This window comes from Culex pipiens, chromosome 3 (assembly GCF_016801865.2).
Source record: "Culex pipiens pallens isolate TS chromosome 3, TS_CPP_V2, whole genome shotgun sequence".
Taxonomy (NCBI): Eukaryota; Metazoa; Arthropoda; class Insecta; order Diptera; family Culicidae; genus Culex; species Culex pipiens.
In genome coordinates, this window is record NC_068939.1 from 167,258,599 (window position 1) to 167,281,813 (window position 23,215).

Genomic DNA, 23,215 nt, shown 5'->3' on the forward strand with positions numbered 1-23,215 from the left:
GCAAAACGTTTTTTTAGCTAAAATTAGTGTTTTCATCAAATCTAACATTTTTTTTTTAAACGCTCCTTTAATGTTTATAAAGTACCTATAAAAACGATAGAACTAAACCTTGTCATAAAAATATGATTGCCTTATTCGGGCATGAACTTTTAATAAAACGCGTTTGCTCAGAGAGGAAAATGCTTTCCTTATGAACCGTGACTACATTTATTAAGATGTTCTTTCTAGCAGCTAGTGGGGAAGAGGAACCTATTTTCGTCATATAAAATAACTGTACCTTGAAGAAAAACATAAAATCTTCAATTTCTACAGTTTTTTTTAAGATACAATAAAATAATATTCAACAAAAAACCAAGTTTCCCTCAAGGAAATAAAAAAAGGATCGCGAGCTTCATGTGTCTTAAACAACTCAATTACTAGCAGCTTTCCTCGCTCTCTTCTGAGAAAGCTCTTGGTTGAAAACGAGTGCAATTAATTTGAGACGACGTGCAACAGTATTATGAAGCCAACATGTGGGAGGAATAAAAAAAGGGAAACTATGAGAAGGGAAAAGAATCTGCTGACGGCAAAGACAACGATGATGATGATGATGACGGCGGCAAGCACTTTATGAGGGACAATATGGGTGGCGAAATGAGTTTATGATGCCTCTTATATGTCAAATAATAAAAGGAAACTGCGCCGGGATATGACCATTTACCACAGTTTAATCAAGTCATTTTACGGGACTGGCTTTTGATGCGTTGTCCATTTTTATGGAAGTTTGCTAAAGTTAATCAAAAAGAGACTTTGTCACTAGAATTATTATAAAAATTAAAGATAAAACAAATTAAACCAAAAGATACACCAACAATTCCATTACTTTAAGAAACCATCGTCAGTTCAAAATTTCTCCTGTGCCAAAAGATAGCTCAACCTTTGCGTATCGATTGGTTATGCCCCAGAACGTTCCGTTCTCGTGTACGTCTCCCACACACACCCAAATTGGAAGAGACTTTCCAATTTTCCACCTCACTGACCGGGCAAAACTGGGCGGAAAAATTCGTCAATTTGCAGTATATACGAGAGGCCTCCCATCCCAGCACCGCCCGTCAAGATGAACGGGCTTCACCACTCGTAAATCGAAACTTTTCAACCGAAATCTGAACTCTTCGGCCAGAAATTCCTACGGGGCGAAGGAGATAGCGAACGAGCACAGACAAGTGGACGAAATTTAAAAATTAAACAAATTTATAACAGAGAGAAGAAAAATCTCCTCCATTTGTCTGTGGCGAAAGGTGAGGTAAACTGAACCGAATCCGAATACTTTTCTTGATTGAGAGGTTCGTTTGAAGGTTATGTCTTGCTTTCGAAAAGGGAGAGGTGGTGACAGGGGAAACCCAACAGCTTTGAGAACCGCTACGCCAATATATATTGTATTGTTGTGGAATTTCACCGGGCAATCTTTTTAAGAGGGGGAGGTTCTGGAGATACAGCATTAGCACTCTCACTTTTTAAAGCAGAACTTTTGGCCGATGATTGATGGGTCATTTGTGACCGTTGGAAAAGTTTTTTGATTGAAAAGAGTTCTGTGAAATTCGGCACAATTTTGTGGAAGTTTGTTCTTCAGAAAGGGTCGCTTCGAAATGTTTTCTCCACATTTTTTGTTTCTGGCAAAATTTACAGTTCCAAAAAAAGTTTTGGTCTTAACATAAATTTTGAGTCATTATAATATAAAACTTAAAATATTAAACCAGTTTTAATAAATTAAAAAGTTAATTTCCATTGCCAATTTAATGTTTAAACTAAAAACTAAAAACTAAAAACGAAAAACTAAAAACTAAAAACTAAAAACTAAAAACTAAAAACTAAAAACGAAAAACTAAAAACTAAAAACTAAAAACTAAAAACTAAAAACTAAAAACTAAAAACTAAAAACTAAAAACTAAAAACTAAAAACTAAAAACTAAAAACTAAAAACTAAAAACTAAAAACTAAAAACTAAAAACTAAAAACTAAAACTTAAAAAACTAAAAACTAAAAACTAAAAACTAAAAACTAAAAACTAAAAACTAAAAACTAAAAACTAAAAACTAAAAACTAAAAACTAAAAACTAAAAACTAAAAACTAAAAACTAAAAACTAAAAACTAAAAACTAAAAACTAAAAACTAAAAACTAAAAACTAAAAACTAAAAACTAAAAACTAAAAACTAAAAACTAAAAACTAAAAACTAAAAACTAAAAACTAAAAACTAAAAACGAAAAACTAAAAACTAAAAACTAAAAACTAAAAACTAAAAACTAAAAACTAAAAACTAAAAACTAAAAACTAAAAACTAAAAACTAAAAACTAAAAACTAAAAACTAAAAACTAAAAACTAAAAACTAAAAACTAAAAACTAAAAACTAAAAACTAAAAACTAAAAACTAAAAACTAAAAACTAAAAACTAAAAACTAAAAACTAAAAACTAAAAACCAGGGTTGCGAATGAGCGAGCGCTCACGGAAAGCGTGCTCGCTCCAGCTGGAGCGTGAGTTTTTATCAGGTAGCTCGTGCTCGCTCACGCTCACCGGAGCGTTTTGCGCTCACGTGAGCTGGTGAGCCAAAGTAGGTAGTTGTTTTTCCTTGTTGAAGCATCTGCCTGTTTTAAACGAAGTTTCTAGAACTATCTCAGCACAGGCAGCAAAACAAACAAGAAAGTGGTCAAACAAACAAAAGTAAGCAATAAAATGAATTTAGTCGGCGAACCGAAAGTTCTATTTAAATTCAGAATTAGCCAAGGGGCAGAATGATTCACTCTTGAGTGTGCTAACAAAGAGCTAACTCATTCTAAATGTAAAAAAATCATTGACGTGAAGAGATGCACTGATATGTACAAAAAATTGATTTAATTGACAAATGTTTATTTTAAGTTTTTAGAATCCGGAGTTTTTACTCAAGGCGGTTTTAAAAACACCAACAAAAATTGTTTTATTGGACCTTTAAAAAACAGCAGTGAGCTTAATAGAAGTTATAATCATCCCTCATATTCTGAACATTTTAGAGAATGTCCATATTCAAAAAAATCATTTATTGAATCTGTAATTGAATATTTTCAGAGGCTTGGTAGCGGAAGTGTTAGATATAATTTACTTGACGGAAGAGGGGCCACCCTTTATGTGCTAAAACATAACAATGCCATTTTTTATTATTTCATTCAAATAATAACACAGTTGTGTGTTATTCATAAGTCCAACTTATTCAATTATTCATTTAAGTCCAAATATTCATTTGCTAACTACTTTGGATTGAAAATCTAAACTACTAGCAATTTGGAGGCTTTTTGTAAAAAGAGAACTGTTTCAACAATTTTACCCAGTTTTATATTTTAATCAACCAAGCATATAACATTGAATCGAACTTACCCCAACATAAATCTTCTTGAATTATTTCATTGTTTTGTAAGTTTTTCTAAGGATTACAGTCCTTTTTGTTCACGCGCTCATACCCTTCCCTTGTTTCCACTGCACTGACATGCTGCACCTTAAGTACAAAATCAAACTAGGATTGAAAAACAAAAAACTGTCTCAAAAAGTAAAACGATTCGCGATACTTCCAAAGTGAGCGCTCCGTGAGCGAAAAATGAGCGCGAGCGCGAGCGTGGGGCAAACGCGAGCTGAAAAAATCGGAGCAAACGTGAGCGCGGGTAAACGTGAGCTAGCTCGCGCAGCGCTCCTCCTCACGAATGAGCGAAAAGTGAGCGCTCACGAGCGCGTGAGCGCGTGAGGAACGCAACACTGCTAAAAACTAAAAACTAAAAACTAAAAACTAAAAACTAAAAACTAAAAACTAAAAACTAAAAACTAAAAACTAAAAACTAAAAACTAAAAACTAAAAACTAAAAACTAAAAACTAAAAACTAAAAACTAAAAACTAAAAACTAAAAACTAAAAACTAAAAACTAAAAACTAAAAACTAAAAACGAAAAACTAAAAACTAAAAACTAAAAACTAAAAACTAAAAACTAAAAACTAAAAACTAAAAACTAAAAACTAAAAACTAAAAACTAAAAACTAAAAACTAAAAACTAAAAACTAAAACTAAAAACTAAAAACTAAAAACTAAAAACTAAAAACTAAAAACTAAAAGCAAAAAACTAAAAACTAAAAACAAAAAACAAAAAACTAAAAACTAAAAACTAAAAACTAAAAACTAAAAACTAAAAACTAAAAACTAAAAACTAAAAACTAAAAACTAAAAACTAAAAACTAAAAACTAAAAACTAAAAACTAAAAACTAAAAAACTAAAAACTAAAAAACTAAAAACTAAAAACTAAAAACTAAAAACTAAAAACTAAAAACTAAAAACTAAAAACTAAAAACTAAAAACTAAAAACTAAAAACTAAAAACTAAAAACTAAAAACTAAAAACTAAAAACTAAAAACTAAAAACTAAAAACTAAAAACTAAAAACTAAAAACTAAAAACTAAAAACTAAAAACTAAAAACTAAAAACTAAAAACTAAAAACTAAAAACTAAAAACTAAAAACTAAAAACTAAAAACTAAAAACTAAAAACTAAAAACTAAAAACTAAAAACTAAAAACTAAAAACTAAAAACTAAAAACTAAAAACTAAAACTAAAACTAAAAACTAAAAAACTAAAAACTAAAAACTAAAAACTAAAAACTAAAAACTAAAAACTAAAAACTAAAAACTAAAACTAAAAACTAAAAACTAAAAACTAAAAACTAAAAACTAAAAACTAAAAACTAAAAACTAAAAACTAAAAACTAAAAACTAAAAACTAAAAACTAAAAACTAAAACTAAAAACTAAAAACTAAAAACTAAAAACTAAAAACTAAAAACTAAAAACTAAAAACAAAAAACTAAAAACTAAAAACTAAAAACTAAAAACTAAAAACTAAAAACTAAAAACTAAAAACTAAAAACTAAAAACTAAAAACTAAAACTAAAAACTAAAAACTAAAAACTAAAAACTAAAAACTAAAAACTAAAAACTAAAAACTAAAAACTAAAACTAAAAACTAAAAACTAAAAACTAAAAACTAAAAACTAAAAACTAAAAACTAAAAACTAAAAACTAAAAACTAAAAACTAAAAACTAAAAACTAAAAACTAAAAACTAAAAACTAAAAACTAAAAACTAAAAACTAAAAACTAAAAACTAAAAACTAAAAAAAACTAAAAACTAAAAACTAAAAAACTAAAAACTAAAAACTAAAAACTAAAAACTAAAAACTAAAAACTAAAAACTAAAAACTAAAAACTAAAAACTAAAACTAAAAACTAAAAACTAAAAACTAAAAACTAAAAACTAAAAACTAAAAACTAAACTAAAAACTAAAAACTAAAAACTAAAAACTAAAAACTAAAAACTAAAAACTAAAAACTAAAAACTAAAAACTAAAAACTAAAAACTAAAAACTAAAAACTAAAAACTAAAAACTAAAAACTAAAAACTAAAAACTAAAAACTAAAAACTAAAAACTAAAAACTAAAAACTAAAAACTAAAAACTAAAAACTAAAAACTAAAAACTAAAAACTAAAAACTAAAAACTAAAAACTAAAAACTAAAAACTAAAAACTAAAAACTAAAAACTAAAAACTAAAAACTCAAAACTAAAAACTAAAAACTAAAAACTAAAAACTAAAAACTAAAAACTAAAAACTAAAAACTAAAAACTAAAAACTAAAAACTAAAAACTCAAAACTAAAAACTAAAAACTAAAAACTAAAAACTAAAAACTAAAAACTAAAAACTAAAAACTAAAAACTAAAAGTTGAAAAGTTGAAAAGTTGAAAAGTTGAAAAGTTGAAAAGTTGAAAAGTTGAAAAGTTGAAAAGTTGAAAAGTTGAAAAGTTGAAAAGTTGAAAAGTTGAAAAGTTGAAAAGTTGAAAAGTTGAAAAGTTGAAAAGTTGAAAAGTTGAAAAGTTGAAAAGTTGAAAAGTTGAAAAGTTGAAAAGTTGAAAAGTTGAAAAGTTGAAAAGTTGAAAAGTTGAAAAGTTGAAAAGTTGAAAAGTTGAAAAGTTGAAAAGTTGAAAAGTTGAAAAGTTGAAAAGTTGAAAAGTTGAAAAGTTGAAAAGTTGAAAAGTTGAAAAGTTGAAAAGTTGAAAAGTTGAAAAGTTGAAAAGTTGAAAAGTTGAAAAATTGAAAAGTTGAAAAGTTGAAAAGTTGAAAAGTTGAAAAGTTGAAAAGTTGAAAAGTTGAAAAGTTAAAAAGTTGAAAAGTTGAAAAGTTGAAAAGTTGAAAAGTTGAAAAGTTGAAAAGTTGAAAAGTTGAAAAGTTGAAAAGTTGAAAAGTTGAAAAGTTGAAAAGTTGAAAAGTTGAAAAGTTGAAAAGTTGAAAAATTTAAAAGTTTAAAAATTTAAAAGTTTAAAAGTTGAAAAGTTGAACAATTAAAAGTTTAAACTTACTCTCAGTAAATTCATTGAGTTAAATGTTGAAAACAAAACTTCAATAAATTGTCAAGTAAACTGATATTCATAACCTCTCTCTCTGCTTTATTCTTCCAGTTCAACTTCGTCGGCAAGCTGCTCGGCCCCAAGGGCAACTCCCTCAAGCGGCTGCAGGAGGAAACGATGTGCAAGATGGCGGTTCTTGGCAAGGGCTCAATGCGGGATCGCAAGAAGGTATCTTCATTTTTACTTTTTTTTTTCTTCTTTAAATCCACGTGACTTGGCTAGAGAGGGGATGCTTCAGTTTGTCTCGGGTAACTAGATGGAAATTTAATTGCCTTTTGAAGAGTTTTGGTGTGAAAGAAAAGTTACACCTTTTTAATGTAAAATATTACAAAAATTCTCAATGAAGTACTTTTTTTGTAGATGTAAGTTTCTCTTTGTTTTGTTTTATAACTTTTTGCCTTCCTCACTGAGGTAAGGCTATAATCCTGCTCTAAAAATGAACTTTTTATTAAAAGCTCAAAGACCCAGCTTCATGTATACATATCGACTCAGAATCGAAAACTGAACAAATGTCTGTGTGTGTGTATGTGTGTGTGTATGTGTGTGTGTATGTGTGTGTGTATGTGTGTGTATGTATGTATGTGACCAAAATTCTCACTGAGTTTTCTCAGCACTGGCTGAACCGATTTTGATCAAACCGGTCGCATTCGACTTGATTTATGGTCCCATACATCGCTATTGAATTTTTTGAAGTTTCGAAAACTAGTTCAAAAGTTATGTATAAAAATGTGATTTCACATATATCCGGATCTCATTTATATGCATGTAAACGATGTCCGGATCCATCATCCGACCCATCGTTGGTTAGGTAATCGAAAACCCTTTCCAACGAGTCCACAACATTGAAGATCTGGCAACCCTGTCTTGAGTTATGACCATTTAAGTGATATTTATGTACTTTTTTGAAGCCGGATCTCACATAAATGTATGTAAACGATGTCCGGATCCAGAACCCGACCCATCGTTGGTTAGGTAATCGAAAACCCTTGCCAACGAGTCCACAACATTGAAGATCTGGTAACTCTGTCTTGAGTTATGACCACTTAAGTGATATTTATGTACCTTTTTGAAGCCGGATCTCTTTTAAATGTATGTAAACAATGTCCGGATCCAGAACCCGACCCATCGTTGGTTAGGTAATCAAAAACCCTTTCCAACGAGTCCACAACATTGAAGATCTGGCAACCCTGTCTCGAGTTATGACCACTTAAGTGATATTTATGTACTTTTTTGAAGCCGGATCTCACTTAAATGTATGTAAACGATGTCCGGATCCAGAACCCGACCCATCGTTGGTTAGGTAATCAAAAAACCTTTCCAACGAGTCCACAACATTGAAGATCTGGCAACCCTGTCTCGAGTTATGACCACTTAAGTGATATTTATGTACTTTTTTGAAGCCGGATCTCACTTAAATGTATGTAAACGATGTCCGGATCCATCGTTGGTTAGGTAATCAAAAAACCTTTCCAACGAGTCCACAACATTGAAGATCTGGCAACCCTGTCTTGAGTAATGACCATTTAAGTGATATTTATGTACTTTTTTGAAGCCGGATCTCACTTAAATGTATGTAAACGATGTCCGGATCCATCGTTGGTTAGGTAATCAAAAAACCTTTCCAACGAGTCCACAACATTGAAGATCTGGCAACCCTGTCTTGAGTAATGACCATTTAAGTGATATTTATGTACTTTTTTGAAGCCGGATCTCACTTAAATGTATGTAAACGATGTCCGGATCCACAACCCGACCCATCGTTGGTTAGGTAATCGAAAACCCTTTCCAACGAGTTCACAACATTGAAGATCTGGCAGCCTTGTCTCGAGTTATGACCACTTAAGTGTTATTTATGTACTTTTTTGAAGCCGGATCTCACTTAAATGTATGTAAACTATGTCCGGATCCAGAACCCGACCCATCGTTGGTTAGGTAATCAAAAACCCTTTCCAACGAGTCCACAACATTGAAGATCAGGCAACCCTGTCTTGAGTTATGACCATTTAAGTGATATTTATGTACTTTTTTGACGCCGGATCTCATTTAAATGTATGTAAACTATGTCCGGATCCAGAACCCGACCCATCGTTGGTTAGGTAATCGAAAACCCTTGCCAACGAGTCCACAACATTGAAGATCTGGTAACTCTGTCTTGAGTTATGACCACTTAAGTGATATTTATGTACCTTTTTGAAGCCGGATCTCTTTTAAATGTATGTAAACAATGTCCGGATCCAGAACCCGACCCATCGTTGGTTAGGTAATCAAAAACCCTTTCCAACGAGTCCACAACATTGAAGATCTGGCAACCCTGTCTCGAGTTATGACCACTTAAGTGATATTTATGTACTTTTTTGAAGCCGGATCTCACTTAAATGTATGTAAACGATGTCCGGATCCAGAACCCGACCCATCGTTGGTTAGGTAATCAAAAAACCTTTCCAACGAGTCCACAACATTGAAGATCTGGCAACCCTGTCTTGAGTTATGACCATTTAAGTGATATTTATGTACTTTTTTGAAGCCGGATCTCACTTAAATGTATGTAAACGATGTCCGGATCCACAACCCGACCCATCGTTGGTTAGGTAATCGAAAACCCTTTCCAACGAGTTCACAACATTGAAGATCTGGCAGCCCTGTCTCGAGTTATGACCACTTAAGTGTTATTTATGTACTTTTTTGAAGCCGGATCTCACTTAAATGTATGTAAACTATGTCCGGATCCAGAACCCGACCCATCGTTGGTTAGGTAATCGAAAACCCTTTCCAACGAGTCCACAGCATTGAAGATCTGGCAACCCTGTTTTGAGTTATGACCATTTAAGTGATATTTATGTACTTTTTTGAAGCCGGATCTCACTTAAATGTATATAAACCATGTCCAGATCCACAACCCGACCCATCGTTGGTTAGGTAATCAAAAAACCTTTCCAACGAGTCCACAACATTGAAGATCTGGCAACCCTGTCTTGAGTTATGACCATTTAAGTGATATTTATGTACTTTTTTGAAGCCGGATCTCACTTAAATGTATATAAACTATGTCCAGATCCACAACCCTACCCATCGTTAGTTAGGTAATTAAAAACCCTTTCCAACGAGTCCACAACATTGAAGATCTGGCAACCCTGTCTCGAGTTATGACCATTTAAGTGATATTTATGTACTTTTTTGAAGCCGGATCTCACTTAAATGTATGTAAACGATGTCCGGATCCACAACCCGATCCATCGTTGGTTAGGTAATCGAAAACCCTTTTCAACGAGTCCACAACATTGAAGATCTGGCAACCCTGTCTCGAGTTATGACCACTTAAGTGTTATTTATGTACTTTTTTGAATCCGGGTCTCACTTAAATGTATGTAAACGATGTCCGGATCCAGAACCCGACCCATCGTTGGTTAGGTAATCAAAAAACCTTTCCAACGAGTCCACAACATTGAAGATCAGGCAACCCTGTCTTGAGTTATGACCATTTAAGTGATATTTATGTACTTTTTTGACGCCGGATCTCATTTAAATGTATGTAAATTATGTCCGGATCCAGAACCCGACCCATCGTTGGTTAGGTAATCGAAAACCCTTTCCAACGAGTCCACAACATTGAAGATCTGGCAACTCTGTCTTGAGTTATGACCACTTAAGTGATATTTATGTACTTTTTTGAAGCCGGATCTCACTTAAATGTATGTAAACAATGTCCGGATCCAGAACCCGACCCATCGTTGGTTAGGTAATCAAAAAACCTTTCCAACGAGTCCACATCATTGAAGATCTGGCAACCCTGTCTCGAGTTATGACCACTTAAGTTATATCTGTGTACTTATTTTTCTGGATTAAAAATAAATAGTTAAAATACGTGTCCAAACCACTCATATTACTCATTGTTGGTAAAAAGTGAGGAAGGCATCAACCACATAGGTGGATTAAGTTAGTTTTTTTATTACAACCTACTCATCTTTTTTGACTTTTTATTATTTTTTTGTTAAAAAATTGTTCATAGATTTTCAAAATGCCAATCACCTTAACAAAGCATAACATTATCTTCCCAACACATTTCCCCCCACCAGTAATGATTTGCTTTATTATTCACATTTTTTTTTCTCCCCGCTAGGAGGAAGAACTACGACTGAGTGGCGACCCACGGTACGCCCATCTGTCTGAGGACCTGCACGTGGAGATCAGCACCTACACGGCGCCGGCCGAGGCCCACGCCCGGATCGCGTACGCCCTGGCCGAGGTGCGCCGCTTCCTGGTGCCGGTAAGTGGAGCTTAGTTTGAAAACTTTCTCTTTATAAAATGTTCGTAAAATATTAAATTAAAAAAGTCTAAAACCTCTTTAAATAAAAAAGAGTGTTAAACAAGAAAATGAGCATTAATCATCTCATTTTCTCCACCTTAAATGTTACAACCTCTGACATGGCGTAACTAATTAGTGCAAATTAGACGGTTGGTTTAATTAATCATACCCGGGAAAGCAAAAAAAACGACGGACCAGAAACCAAACCATCATCTGACGAGTCACCAGCAGCATCACGTCATTGACAAATTTGCCAATATTGCCAAACGCGGAAACCTCGCAACCCCAAAAGTGCTAATGCCAAAAAGCTACACAGAAAATTATAATAAAAATGTTATAGTTAAATTTTTCCTCCTTAATAAAGTCATTTTAAAGTAAATTTTTGCCTAAAACATTGAACATTAAAAATGAATCTTTTCTGACATAAATGATGTCCTTTTTTAGATAAAACATAAAAATTATTTGTTTTTTCTAACTGTGTACAAGCTTGTTTCGAAAAAGGGGAAAAGAACCGAAGAAAAGTTTCGGGGCTTTAGCGGAGGCGAAAAAGCCATAGATTAATTCCTGTGATTATTTGACGCGGGAGGGTGGCCGAGGGGGGCAGAATCTATTTGACGAGGGATGAAGAAGGAATGTGAAACCAGAAAAGTTAACATTTTGTCTTTTCAGAGTGGAAGAAAGGGTAGGATTAAACGAGCAATGAGCCGTTACTAATTAAATTGAAGCGTTTTGATGTTGAACAAGTTCTGAAGAAATTCTTGCTTTGTGCAAATTCCTCTTCAAACTTATTTATATGCATTTTTCTAAATTAAGAACAGCAAATAAAACTCTCAAAATCAATATCAATCTGTAATCAATCAATCTGTATTATGTTTTCGAAAATCTAACTTTTCTGGAAAAGTTTTGATTTTTTTTGTCTTCTAGAAAGCTGTTGAAAAAAAAATCTATTTCGCAATCTTCGCCTTCTACGACCATATTTACCACCTGAGCAAACCTTCAAAAATCACTTTTTTGCAATTCCGTCGTGAAACTACTTACTTTTCCTGTCATTCTTGAACGACGAAATAGCCTACTTTTCTGTACCAAAAATAACAGAATCGAATAGCAACACTTTTCAAAATAAATGCTGAAAATTTCAACTTTTTTTTTTATTCAAGCGATTTATTGACAAAATACATGAAAATTTGACATAAAATTTCACTCAATGGGTGTTTTTCGGAATTGCAAAAAATGTTGTATGGAACTCGTTGCAAAACTTGGTTTTTTCAGCACTCTTCGTATTTATCCAACTCGGTGAACCTCGTTGGATAAATGTACGACTCGTGCTGAAAAAATCCTCTTTTTGCAACTTGTTGCATAAACTACTATTTTGAAATCAAACAATTCAGGGTTAACTTTAAAAGAAAAGTGATTTTTGGGGTTCTTTTAGAGCTATTTTAAAACAAACATTTTTGTTTTTTTTAAGTGAATTTTGACCAAAAGGTCAAAAGTGTTAGAGTAACTTCCATTTTACGGTAAGAAACATGTAATTTGAAAAATGAAATATCTCGATAAAGCGTTGGCCAAATTTTAAGAGACTCGAAATATCTTCATTTGAAAATAACTAATTTTCAAGCGACATGTTTATGGGATCACCCTTACAAAAACCGAAAATTGTTCAATTAATTTTTTTCAATCTATTTTTCCCGCTGAATCTGAACTTGCCCTCAGAATTGAAACAAAGCGTCAAAATATCGATTTATGGTCACATTTTGGGTTTATATGATAAACAAAGTTTTTGCAATTCTTTTTGTTTATATTTTTGATAAAAAAGCTTCAAAAATGTTAATGGATTAACCACTTTAGTAAAGAAAAGCATTGGAGATTAAATCAAATTAACTTGAAAAAATATTTTTCGCTGTATTTTTTTTGTTGTTATTTTTTTTAGTTTACGATTTTGCATTTTTGCGCTTTAGAAGGTGGAGGAGGATTTAATTCAGAACAAAATGTAACTTATGATTTTGGATTCAATTCAATCATCATGCATATTTGACAAAAAAAAATAAAGCATACTGTTTTTTTTGTGAGATGAGAATCGGTAAAAGGAAGCGGCAAAAAAATTTGCTCAATTTGATAACAATTTTTTTTTATTTGTTAATTTTTGCCTTAAATAAATTTTCTTAGCACGCATAAAAGTAGTTCAAAAAATGTTTTGAGTTTTTCGAAATAGATGAGACAAATTGATCAAGCATGGTTTTTTTTATAGAAAAGATATAATAAAAAAAATCAAACGCATTCTTATTTGAAACAAAATAATCAACTCCATGTATAGTTTTCATACGAATTTCATATTTTCTGATCGAACAAATGTTGTCGACAAAATAATAAGTATATTTAACCTTACTCAGAAAAAACATAAGTACACTCTTATTAAAATCAAACCATTTTTTAAAATTACACTTTTCATGTCGCATTTTATTTTATTGTGTTAATAAATTCAAATGTGATGAAAAAAAAGGAAACCTATGATAAAACAATGTGTCCATCTGTAACACAAAATGGTTAAATTTCATTGGCAATGTTGCCAATTTTTAAATAATCATATCATCTGTTTTAATCCTTACATGTTTTAATTATGTATCAAAGTTTAAAAAAAACATACCGTACTTTTCAAAATTTCCAAATTTAAATGTATGTATATATTTTTGAAATTATATTCTTAATATTTTTTTTGACATTGAAAAGTTGCTTAAATATTGTTTCTTGATTATTGAATGCTTTTTTGTTGACATTCAGAAATATATATTTTGCAGTTTGTATTCTCTCTCAACTAATTTTTCTACAACAATTGGCCAATGTCTTCACGAAAATAATATTTTAAGGCATGGTCAAGCTTAATCATTATTATCACTGGTAAAACAACATTTAAAAAAAACATAAACAATTTTATTTGCCTGTAACAAGAAAACAGACCTCAATGTTTTTTTTTTGTCATGTACTTTTTGATAGCAATTTTATAATTTTGCATCTAAAAGTTTATTTATAAAATTTAATTACCGTTTTTTCGACACTTTCGGTAAACCATGATTTAAAAAAGTCAACACTGCCATTTTTAACCATCTTGTGCAATAGCTCAAAAGCTCAAGCATTTTGGACTATCCCGAGCAGACGGAAATAACTTGGGAATAACATTTTTTGATATTTGAAAATACTAGGCCAATAACATTTTATGTTATTTATAACAAAATTTGTTATTCGTCGTTATGATTTTTTTGTTTGTTTTTGGATTGTTATTGTAATAACAGACTAATAACATTTTAAGTTATTCTTCGAACAAATCTTTGTTATTATTTTTTGTTATTTTAAGAATTAATCCGATCATCCCAATAACAATTGGCGGTATGCTTCCATAACAAAAAATGTTATTTCAAAGTTGATTTGGCTTTCAACCAATACCAGCCCGAGCAGACGGAAATAACTTGGGAATAACATTTTTTGTTATTAAAAAATACTAGGCCAATAACATTTTATGTTATTTATAACAAGATTTGTTATTCGTCGTTATGATTTTTATGTTATTTGATTGTTATTCTAATAACAGACTAATAACATTTTTATTTATTCTTCGAACGAATCTTTGTTATTATTTTTTGTTATTTTAACAACTAATCCGATCATCCCAATAACAGTTGGAGTTATTCTTCCATAACAAAAAATGTTATTCGCAAGTTGTTTTGGCTTTCAACCAATATCAGACCAATAACAAATTTTGTTATGATAACATAAACTGTTATTAAGCCGATATGCAAAAATAGATTTTTCAAGAAGATTCCATAACATTTTCTGTTATTTTAACAGTATTTGTTATTGAAATGGCATGAATTTTGTTATTACCGTCTGCCCGGGATTATAAACAAATCTAACAGCATTTTTTTTTTTCTAAATTGGTTAGGCTGACACATTTTATTTAAAATTTTTGTCATCTCCCTTCAAAATCGGCCCAAAAATTAGGAAGCAAAAAAAAATCCAAAAAACTTTGCTGAAATCAATTTAAAATGCAATTCCCTGCATTTGGAATCAGTTTTAACATGTTGGGTTCATTCAATAATCTTATGATTTTTTTGAAAATGTTCGCTAAAATTTTTGTAATTGTCAAATCTTACATTATTTGAAACTAATGATCAGGGTTGCCAGGTTGCCAGATAAATCTGGGAATGCCAGATTTTTCAAGTGTCAGCCAGAATAAAGATTCATCCTTCTCAGTGCCAGATATTGACAGATTTTGCCAGATTTCTCACTTTATGGCCATTATGAACAACTTTTTGATTAAAATGAACGAATTTAATGAAAATCAAAAATATTACAATGGGCTTGCCTAAAAGAAAATGTTAAATCATACAAACTTTTGAGTTAATTCATATCCTTCCTTCCCTTTTCCAGTAAGATTTGTTAGATTTTCATCGGCCAGATTTTTCCAGATTTTTGATGGATACTTTGCCAGATTTTTCCAGATTTTTGATCGATACTTTGCCAGATTTTCCAAATTTTGACCTGGTGACCCTGCTAATGATTGCAAAATATCTGAACTAGTGTAAAATGCATTATTTTTTTATTCAAGTGTTGAGACAGTGGTATTCAAATTTTTATATTTTTTTTTATTTTTTATAGCTTATCATCTATATTTTGATTTTCTAATTTAATGATTTTCGATGGTTATTTGGTTTTTTTTCTCTTTCCTCTGCCCAATGCTCTCTCTTGTATCAGTACCTCATATCTCAGATTAGTTTAATGAGTGCACTGACGTTTTCCCAAACAACCCAATAACTGAAATGAAAATAAATTGTCATGTATCATTTTTGAATAAATGTTATTTTCAGTTAGATTTATTAGAAATGATATCCCTTGCGTTATTCCTAAGTAGGCCGTAGCAAATATTTTTTGAAGTTTATGTCCCTTGACTCTGGCCAAAGTCGAGGGGGGGGGGACCAAAAAATATAAAAAATGATTTTTTTTTTGAAAAAAAGTGTTTAAAAATGCATTTAACACCTGCCCAGTTGTTTTGCAATCATTAGTTTTCAAAATATCTTAGCATTGACGAAAATTATTTTTTTGCGAAATTGGAATTTTATAAAAATTCAAAACATTTTTAAACAAGCCCAAACATGCTAAATATGATTATCAATGCAGAAAAATGCATTTTAGATTGTTTTCAGTTGATTAGACTTCTATTTTCATGGAATTTTTGAAGTTTTTTGGAAAAATATTTGTTGTGCTCCCTTATTTTTCAGAACAATTTTGAAGGGGGGGGGGGGTGATAGTGTTTTGATAGTGTTATCTGTAAAATAGTCCAAAAAATACCTCTAAAAATGGCTTTGACCACATTTACTGGTCGAAAATTGTGAATCGAAAAATAAAATGTTCGTCTCCGATCCCACGGCTACTGATCTGACTTTTAAAAATTGTGGGTTTTACGAGCGGTTTTCCAGTGATGGAAGACACAAATTTTTAAGAGCGGGTACAGACATCGCTCATGTATTTCAGAAAAAGAGCTCTCAAAAATCAGACTTTGAGTTCCGGGTTTCGGGCCAAAATTCAATCGAAAGAGCGCATCTAAACCTTCAATTTAGTAATAGGATTTTTTCCTGGGACGAATCTTCGCCGTGCACGAATTTTTTAAGATTTCTGAAAAAAGCGTTTTTCCAAAAGCAAACCTTAAACCTTTCTTTTGTAAGAAAGGCAAAAACATATCTTGTTCAATCAAAAGTTTACCATCTTTAGAAGCTTAAACCGACTCCGTATTTTATACTGTCTAAAGGCACTTGGTTAATGAAATATGAAAAATCTGTTTACTAAAAGTAAAGTTGACAGTTTATTGGCGGCCCCAAGGTGGGCGCAAGACCCAAAAATCTCTGCTCTACAGTCTGTTTAACGAATCCACCCACTTTCTGGGCTGTCGCCGGTGGGTATGACACATCGTCAAGTACCCACCCTATGTGGGTGGTGAAGGATGCTGACGGTAGCATAAAACCACCCGCCTCTAGGTTAATGCTACTTTACGAGGTCAGATCTGCTTTTTCTCAAAGTTTTTGTTTTTTTTTGGTTTCGTTTTTTCACCTGACAACCCTGCGGCCAGGAAAAAGCAGTGAAAAATATGCTGCACACTCACTCTCACAACCGGCCTGAGCCAAGTGAAGTGGAAGATGTTCAAACGATTACATGCCATTTTCTGGGGTGAGACCCGAAGGGCGCGTTTTGGCTTATCTCTCTCTTCAGCATGGGTCCTAAAGGGGGGGGGGGGGTGCCAGACCTGGTCGCCAGGAATTTATGGAGCCATTAATCTTGACACACAAACAAACGGCTAGGCGCCAACGCGATGCCACCACCACCAACTGCAGGCTGATACTGTGTGAAAGGTTAAGGGAGTGAAAATCAGTGGGTTTTTTTTGCAAAGGTATGACACATCGTTATCAGTAGGAGGAGGCCCACCGGTAAGTGGGTACGTTGACTAGCCCTAATGTATTCAGAATGTGAGTTATGTGTTCATTGTGGAAGAAAATTTGAATAAATAATCTTCATAGTGGTTTTTGTCAATTTTATGGAAGTCGATAAATAAATAAACTTTTACCAAAACCGTGAAAAATTTTCTCCACAGTATTTTCAACTTATATTTTCACTTACAACGCAATAAAGCAGTCCTCTAGATTTTCTCAAATTGTTTCGCGATTTTTATTTTATTTTTTTATTTGGATGCTACCCATTCCAATCCATCCATTGTTGGTTATACAAAATGGGAATGTAAATACAGTCCAGACTCGATTATCCGAAGCCTCGATTATCGAAGTTTCGATTATCCGAAGGACTGTATGAGGCTTCGTTTTTGCCTTCCTCACCTCACTGAGGCAAGGCTATAAAATCACTCGAAAAATGAACTTCTTAAATACACCTCCTAGATATACCTTCACGTAAACCTAACGACTCAGAATCAAATTCTGAACAAATGTCTGTGGGGATGTGTGTAGACATGATTTTTTTTCCACACGATTATCTCAGAACTGGCTGAACGGATTTTGGCCGGATCCGCCTTATTCTGTTCGTTTTGGGGACCCCTTAGACCCTATTATATTTTATTCTGTTTAGTGAAGTACTTTTAAAGTTATGCCATTAAAAAGTTTTTTTGTAGCTACAAAAAAGGGTGATTTTTGCATGACCTCAAAGGCCGGGTCTTTTTGCTTACGCACGAGAGTCGCGCAGCATGCATATCGCCCGGTTACCACATTGCTTAAGTAGTGTCTGCGTCTCTTCTGGAAAAAGTATGTATTAATTATGTTGCTGTATACATCATTTTGTCTCGACAAAGATTTACACGAACTTTTTACTGAAATATACAACTCATAAGACATTGTTTACTAAGACTAGGGGGAGAGCATGCAATTCCATCGTGCACCAAATGTTGGCTTATCAGCACTTTTAAACTCAATTACAGCCCCCCTTTCTTTTTTATTTTGGAGAGTTGGTTAAAAAAGAATTGAAAATTGCTGTTCTGGTGAAAACAAAAATTATTAAAAAATAAAATGAAAAAAAATAAAAAGAATTAATTAAAAAAAATAATGTAAAAAAAACTCTTAAATTAATTTGTGAATACAACCTAAAATACAACATGAATGTAAGGAAGGCACCAACCACCTTAAGGTGGATTAAGTAACGTTTTTTATTTTTTTTTCTTTTTCTTGTTTTAAACATCAAATTCGAGTTCTGCAACCATATTTTAGTCAAATTTGAATAGTTGATTGCCTATTAAATAATAAAATGCATTTTTTCAATATTTCGTCACCACCATATTGGCCACCATCTTGGATAAAAATATTCTAAATCACTATAGCGTAGATTAGGGATCATATTTAAGCTCGATCATCAGAAATTGGACAACTAAAAAAATATTTTTTTCGTAATTCGATTATCCGAAGTGAATTTTTTCCGAGGCCTCTTGACTGTATATGAAATTCTGTATCATTTAAGCCATAGTATGCATTATGATGCAAAATGTGATTCCAGAGATACGATTGTATAAAATTATTTTTGAAAGTACGAAATTTTTTGAGTTATAGTCATCTTTAATTTTTAATTTTCAGATATTTCATCATTTTTCATTTATTTTTTATTACTTCTTGAAGGAGAGCCAAACCAAAATATGGAAAATGATTCTTCTTTGACCTTTTTAAAAGTTAAGCTTGATTTTAAAATATTAAAGTAATTTTTATTGAAAAGATCAGAAAATTTCGCAACATATTCAATTTTTAACATTGGAAATGGAACCAATAGTTTTCATAATATCGTCAGGCTCATTAGGTGCCGCTTAAAGAAATTCCTTTTTGTCGATTCGAATTCATTGTGCGGCGGAATCTCAGAAACTTATTGCCCGAGTTTCAACGATTCAGAGAGAAAAGTATAGAATTTTTTTTCAGCTTTTCAAAAATATCTTTTCCATGTGCATTTCTCTCAAGAAGAATTTTTTGAATGCAAAAAAAAAGAAAAAAAAAATGGAAAAAAATCGAATGTGGCTTTAATTTCAGACCATATCTAATCAAACCAAAATGTGAAGTACTTTTCAATTGACAATTCGATTTTGCTTCAAAAAATTATTTTAAGTCATTTGTTTCTTCCGATTTTCCGATTATTCATATCTCCTAAACCAGATCTTAGTACCGTAAACCGGGGTGACATTGACAGGATTTCAATTTATTTTTGGAATATTTTCCAACTGGTAAGGTGGTTTCTCAAGACTATTATTTTTAAAACATGTACTAGGGTAGGCCACACAAGGTGCATGCACTATTTTGGAAAAAAAGTATTTTCAATACTGTTTAAAAAAATAGTTGCGTTGAAAATTCTTATTTTGAACACCGGGGAGCAGTTCTCTAGGATTTCGGTCATTCGATTTTTTTTGTATTTTTAAATCCAACTGAATCTTTTTTGGTGCCTTCGGTATGCCCAAAGAAGCCATTTTGCATCATTAGTTTGTCCATATAATTTTCCATACAAATTTGGCAGCTGTCCATACAAAAATGATGTCTGAAAATTCAAAAATCTGTATCTTTTGAAGGAAATTTTTGATCGATTTGGTGTCTTCGTCAAAGTTGTAGGTATGGATACGGACTACACTGGAAAAAAATAATACACGGTAAAAAAAATTTGGTGATTTTTTTATTTAACTTTTTGTCACTAAAACTTGATTTGCAAAAAAACACTATTTTTAATTTTTTTTATTTTTTGAATTGTTTTAGACGACATAAAATGCCAACTTTTCAGAAATTTCCAGGTTGTGCAAAAAATCTTTGACTGAGTTATGAATTTTTTAATCAATACTATTTTTTTCAAAAAATCGAAATTTTGGTCGCAAAAATTTTTCAACTTCATTTTTCGATGTAAAATTGAATTTGCAATCAAAACGTACTTTAGTGAAATTTTGATAAAGTGCACCGTTTTCAGGTTATAGTCATTTTTATGTAACTTTTTTCAAAATAGTAGCAGTTTTTCATTTTTTTAAATTAGTGCACAAGTTTGCCCACTTTTGAAAAAAATATTTTTGAAAAGCTGAGAAAATTCTCTATATTTTGCTTCTTTGGACTTTGTTGATACGACCTTTAGTTGCTGAGATATTGCAATGCAAATGTTTAAAAACAGGAAAATTGATGTTTTCTAAGTCTCACCCAAACAGCCCACCATTTTTCAATGTCGATATCTCAGCAACTAATGGTCCGATTTTCAATGTTAAAATATGAAACATTTGTGAAATTTTCCGATCTTTTCGAAAACAATATTTTCAAAATTTTCAAATCAAGACTTACATTTTAAAAGGGTGTAATATTGAATGTTTGGCCTTTTTGAAATGTAAGTCTTGATTTGAAAATTTTGAAAATATTGTTTTCGAAAAGATCGGAAAATTTCACAAATGTTTCATATTTTAACATTGAAAATCAGACCATTAGTTGCTGAGATATCGACATTGAAAAATGGTGGGCTGTTTTAGAGAGCCTATATGGAGAGGCGAAATGTCACTCTCAGGGTTCCAATCGAACTGTCAAATCGGGGTTCCAATCGAGCAACAAGATCATGCAAGAACAAGGTCGGAATCAATTTAAAATAATTTTGGCGAAAAAACGAGACTTATAACAATCACAAGTATTGTAAAACTGTTGTTGTTAACAATCTGGTAGTTTTTGTTATGTTTGTGCTTGTTCGGTACAAGAAAAGTGCCAGCACCAAAGAAAAACTACAAGTTTTCAACCTTAAATTTTAATGACTTTGGGTGTTTGAAATTTCTCCCAGAAAATTCATTTCCCTTTGTAGGTCCCTAGGCTGTTTGGGTGAGACTTAGAAAACATCAATTTTCCTGTTTTTAAACCTTTGCATTGCAATATCTCAGCAACTAAAGGTCGTATCAACAAAGTTCAAAGAAGCAAAATATAGAGAATTTTCTCAGCTTTTCAAAAATATTTTTTTCAAAAGTGGGCAAACTTGTGCACTAATTTAAAAAAATGAAAAACTGCGACTATTTTGAAAAAAGTTACATAAAAATGACTATAACTTAAAAACGGTACACTTTTTCAAAATTTCACTAAAGTACTTTTTGATTGCAAATTCAATTTTACATCGAAAAATGGAGTTGAAAAATTTTTGCGACCAAAATTTCGATTTTTTGAAAAAAATCAGTATTGATTAAAAAATTCATAACTCGGTCAAAGATTTTTTGCACAACCTGGAAATTTCTGAAAAGTTGGCATTTTATGTCCTCTAAAACATATCAAAAAATAAAAAAAAAATAAAAATAGTGATTTTTTGAAAATCAAGTTTTAGTGATAGAAAGTTAAATAAAAAAATCACCAAATTTTTTTTAACCGTGTATTATTTTTTTCCAGTGTAATCCGTATCCATACCTACAACTTTGCCGAAGACATCAAATCGATCAAAAAATTCCTTCAAAAGATACAGATTTTTGAATTTTAATACATTATTTTTGTATGGACAGCTGCCAAATTTGTATGGAAAATTATATGGACAAACTAATGATGCAAAATGGCTTCTTTGGGCATACCGAAGGCACCAAAAAAGTTTCAGTCGGATTAAAAAGTACAAAAATTAAAATTGAAGAAAAAATATCGATTTCGTAGAGAATTGCTCCGGGGTGACTTTGATAGTCATAGTTTTTGTTGTTAAAATCAGGTTAAATGTGTTTAAATTTTATTTTACGTCGAATGTACGATCGATGAGGTTGCTGATATATTTTTTAATAAAAAAAATCAACGTTTATTTTTTGTTAACTAAGTTTATAAGCTTTTTAACAAAATACATATAAATTTTAGGTAAAATTGTTAAAAAGTCAGAATTTTGCCTGAAATTTGTTAAAAATAGTTTTGTTTATAAAATTATCGATTCATATTGCATTTTAAACTGAATTCGAAGCACGAATCAAAAGTTTTCACATTTTGTATAAAATTTGTTCTACTGAAAATGCCTTCAAATTTGGAAATTTTATTTAATTATGTTTCAAAAACACACAATTTTTATTATTTACTAACTTCGTTTACCTTCTCCTAGTGGAAAATTGTCCGAAGAATCCGAAAATGCATTCCGTTTTCCGATTTGAAATCATGTTCATTGAGATAATCATGACACTTTGAGAATATGAAAATAATGTTATTTATCAACGTTTTCTTAATTATAGTTATAGTTTAGTAATTTTTAAACTATTCTAAATTTAATGAAAACTTCTTCTAGAAGTACCTTGAACCATTCTCTACACCGGTCAGTATGATTTCATACAATTCCGTGCGTATTTTATTTGTATTCTTCATTTTGCGAAAAAATCTCAAACCTATCAAAGTCATCGGTTTTTTTTCATGTACTTTTTTTTCCTAAAAAGTCCTAATTGTAACCTTCAACTTTGCCGAAGACACCAAATCGATCAGAATATTCCTTCTGAAGATACAGAATTGTTATTACATGCTCATATTGTATGACCAATATTGTATTAAAACTTGTATTGAAAAAAATAATGATGCAAAGACTTTTTTTTGCATGGGAAACATTTCATCCAACTCAAACAGTTGTTTTTATTTTATAAATTTTTACGAGGTGGCCTCTAAAAATTGATCGTGACTTTAATTTTATAAATTCAAAAATAAATTCATTGATACAGTAAGCCCTAATCAGCATTCTTGTGTTGTCTTACTTAATACTATCATGAATATGGATAGTGAATTTTAGATTTTTCCATTTATCTGAACATGAAAAGAAAACTTCAAGACAGCAATTCTAAACTATCGAGAAATTTTATTGAAAGTCATAATCGTCAGACAGAAAAAAAGGCATAATATCAGTTAATACATGAAAATTGTAAAAAAATACAATTAAAAAAATCTAAACTTTACGGAATAATGAAAAATTTAGTCGTATCTAAAAAAAAAAGATAAATACAATTTGGAAT

General features: G+C 31.2%; 1 protein-coding gene across 2 annotated transcripts in view; it reads left to right on the top strand.

Annotated features, from left to right (window-relative positions):
- LOC120419107 (uncharacterized) overlaps positions 1-23,215 on the top strand; it is a 103,812-nt gene that overhangs the window by 25,203 nt on the left and 55,394 nt on the right. For both annotated transcript variants that reach the window (XM_039581705.2, XM_039581711.2), the window contains exons 3-4: positions 6,501-6,617; positions 10,567-10,713. In XM_039581705.2, the coding sequence (XP_039437639.1) occupies positions 6,501-6,617; positions 10,567-10,713 (264 nt within the window). The remainder of the gene's footprint in view (positions 1-6,500; positions 6,618-10,566; positions 10,714-23,215) is intronic.